This window comes from Nicotiana sylvestris, chromosome 9 (assembly GCF_000393655.2).
Source record: "Nicotiana sylvestris chromosome 9, ASM39365v2, whole genome shotgun sequence".
Classification (NCBI taxonomy): Eukaryota; Viridiplantae; Streptophyta; class Magnoliopsida; order Solanales; family Solanaceae; genus Nicotiana; species Nicotiana sylvestris.
The window spans coordinates 192,773,057-192,774,338 of NC_091065.1; the positions used below are offsets into that span (position 1 = coordinate 192,773,057).

At 38.7% G+C, this 1,282-nt stretch overlaps 1 protein-coding gene across 1 annotated transcript; it reads right to left on the reverse strand.

Moving 5' to 3' along the window:
- Positions 1 to 255: 255 nt before the first annotated feature.
- Positions 256 to 1,065, reverse strand: LOC138878770 (uncharacterized). Its single transcript, XM_070158464.1, has 2 exons — positions 880 to 1,065; positions 256 to 759 (listed from the first exon to the last, which is right to left on the reverse strand). Exons 1-2 carry the CDS (start codon positions 1,063 to 1,065, stop codon positions 256 to 258), a joined length of 690 nt encoding a protein of 229 aa, XP_070014565.1.
- Positions 1,066 to 1,282: the final 217 nt, after the last annotated feature.

Consider the following 1,282-nt stretch of genomic DNA (forward strand, 5'->3'; position numbering starts at 1 on the left):
TTTGCCTCCTAAAATAGTAGATTTTCCAGTATACATTATCTTTGCCTTATTTCCTATTGGCAATTGAATTCTATGTCCTCCAAATTGTTTTATATCACTCATTATATTCTTATCATGAGCAATATAATAAGTTTCCCTAGAGTCTACTATCCAACTAGTTAGAGGAATATTGGATAGTAAAGTCATAATACTTGCCATGTTTGTAGAGAATTCTTCACCTCCTTGCTTGTTCAGAAGCCCTATAAGCTGCTAATACTATTCCTCAGTGAGGAAATGTCCTTGTGGCTGAGTGTTTGTCCCTCCTGTTTCTTCAGTTCTTGCAGCATTGGCAAAAGATCTATTTCCTCCTGGCTGAGGTTTCTTTTTTCTTTTAAAGTCAGCTGGATAGCCAACAATTTTGTAATAGTTCTCCTTCAAATGTCCCTTGTAGCCACAATGTTCACAAATCAGTCCAAATTTTTTAGGCTTTAAAGCCTGTCCCTTTCCTGCAAGCATAGTTAATGGATCTCCATTTGTGTCAACTACACCTAGTGTTTGTTGACTCTCCTCCTGTGCCATTATGGCATAAGCTTTATTTACAGTCACAACTGGTCTTTTGAGAAGCACATTGCTTCTTACATTGTTGTAGCTCTCATTTAGGCCCATGAGAAATGTCAAAAGTCTCTGATTTCTCAGATGTTCTATTGAAGGCCTTGATTCTTCACAATCACATGAAGGCAGAGGTACCAATACATCTAATTCACTCCATAGATCTGACAACTTTGTATAGTAAGTAGTCACAGAATTAGTGCCTTGTGTAAGCCTAGCAATCTCTTACCAGAGATGATATATTCTAGTTAAACTACATCTATCAAATTTCTCCTTAAAATCACTCCATACTTTCCTAGCACTAGGTGCAAAAACTATGCTTAGCATCAATTCATTAGAGACTGTGCTTCCAATCCACGACACTATAATCGCATCATATTTTTTCCATTGTGCTACTAATTCTCCTCTATACGAACTTTGAACACATGTTCCATCTACAAATCCAAGTCTGCTTTTCCCCATAAGTGCTAGTTTCATTGCCGTACTCCACAGAGCATAATTTTCTGGCCCTGCGAGTTTAATTGGAACTAAACTAGACCTGGTGCATCTGCTGCTTGAAGAAATAGAGGATGATTGTGTTCGAGTGAGGTTGCCTCATTTCCTGCCATGGCGATCTGAAATTATGCTTCGTCTCCGGTGAATTTCTTCAAACTTTAGCTGACTCGCCGGAACCTCTCATCGGAGCTAGTGTCCT

Bases quoted from the DNA above. Each gene is read 5' to 3' on its own strand.
- LOC138878770 (XM_070158464.1), bottom strand. From the start codon at position 1,065: ATGAAACTAGCACTTATGGGGAAAAGCAGACTTGGATTTGTAGATGGA. The intron at 760-879 runs GTATGGAGTGAT...TACTATACAAAG, and splicing joins TTGCACCTAGTGCTAGGAAA to TTGTCAGATCTATGGAGTGA.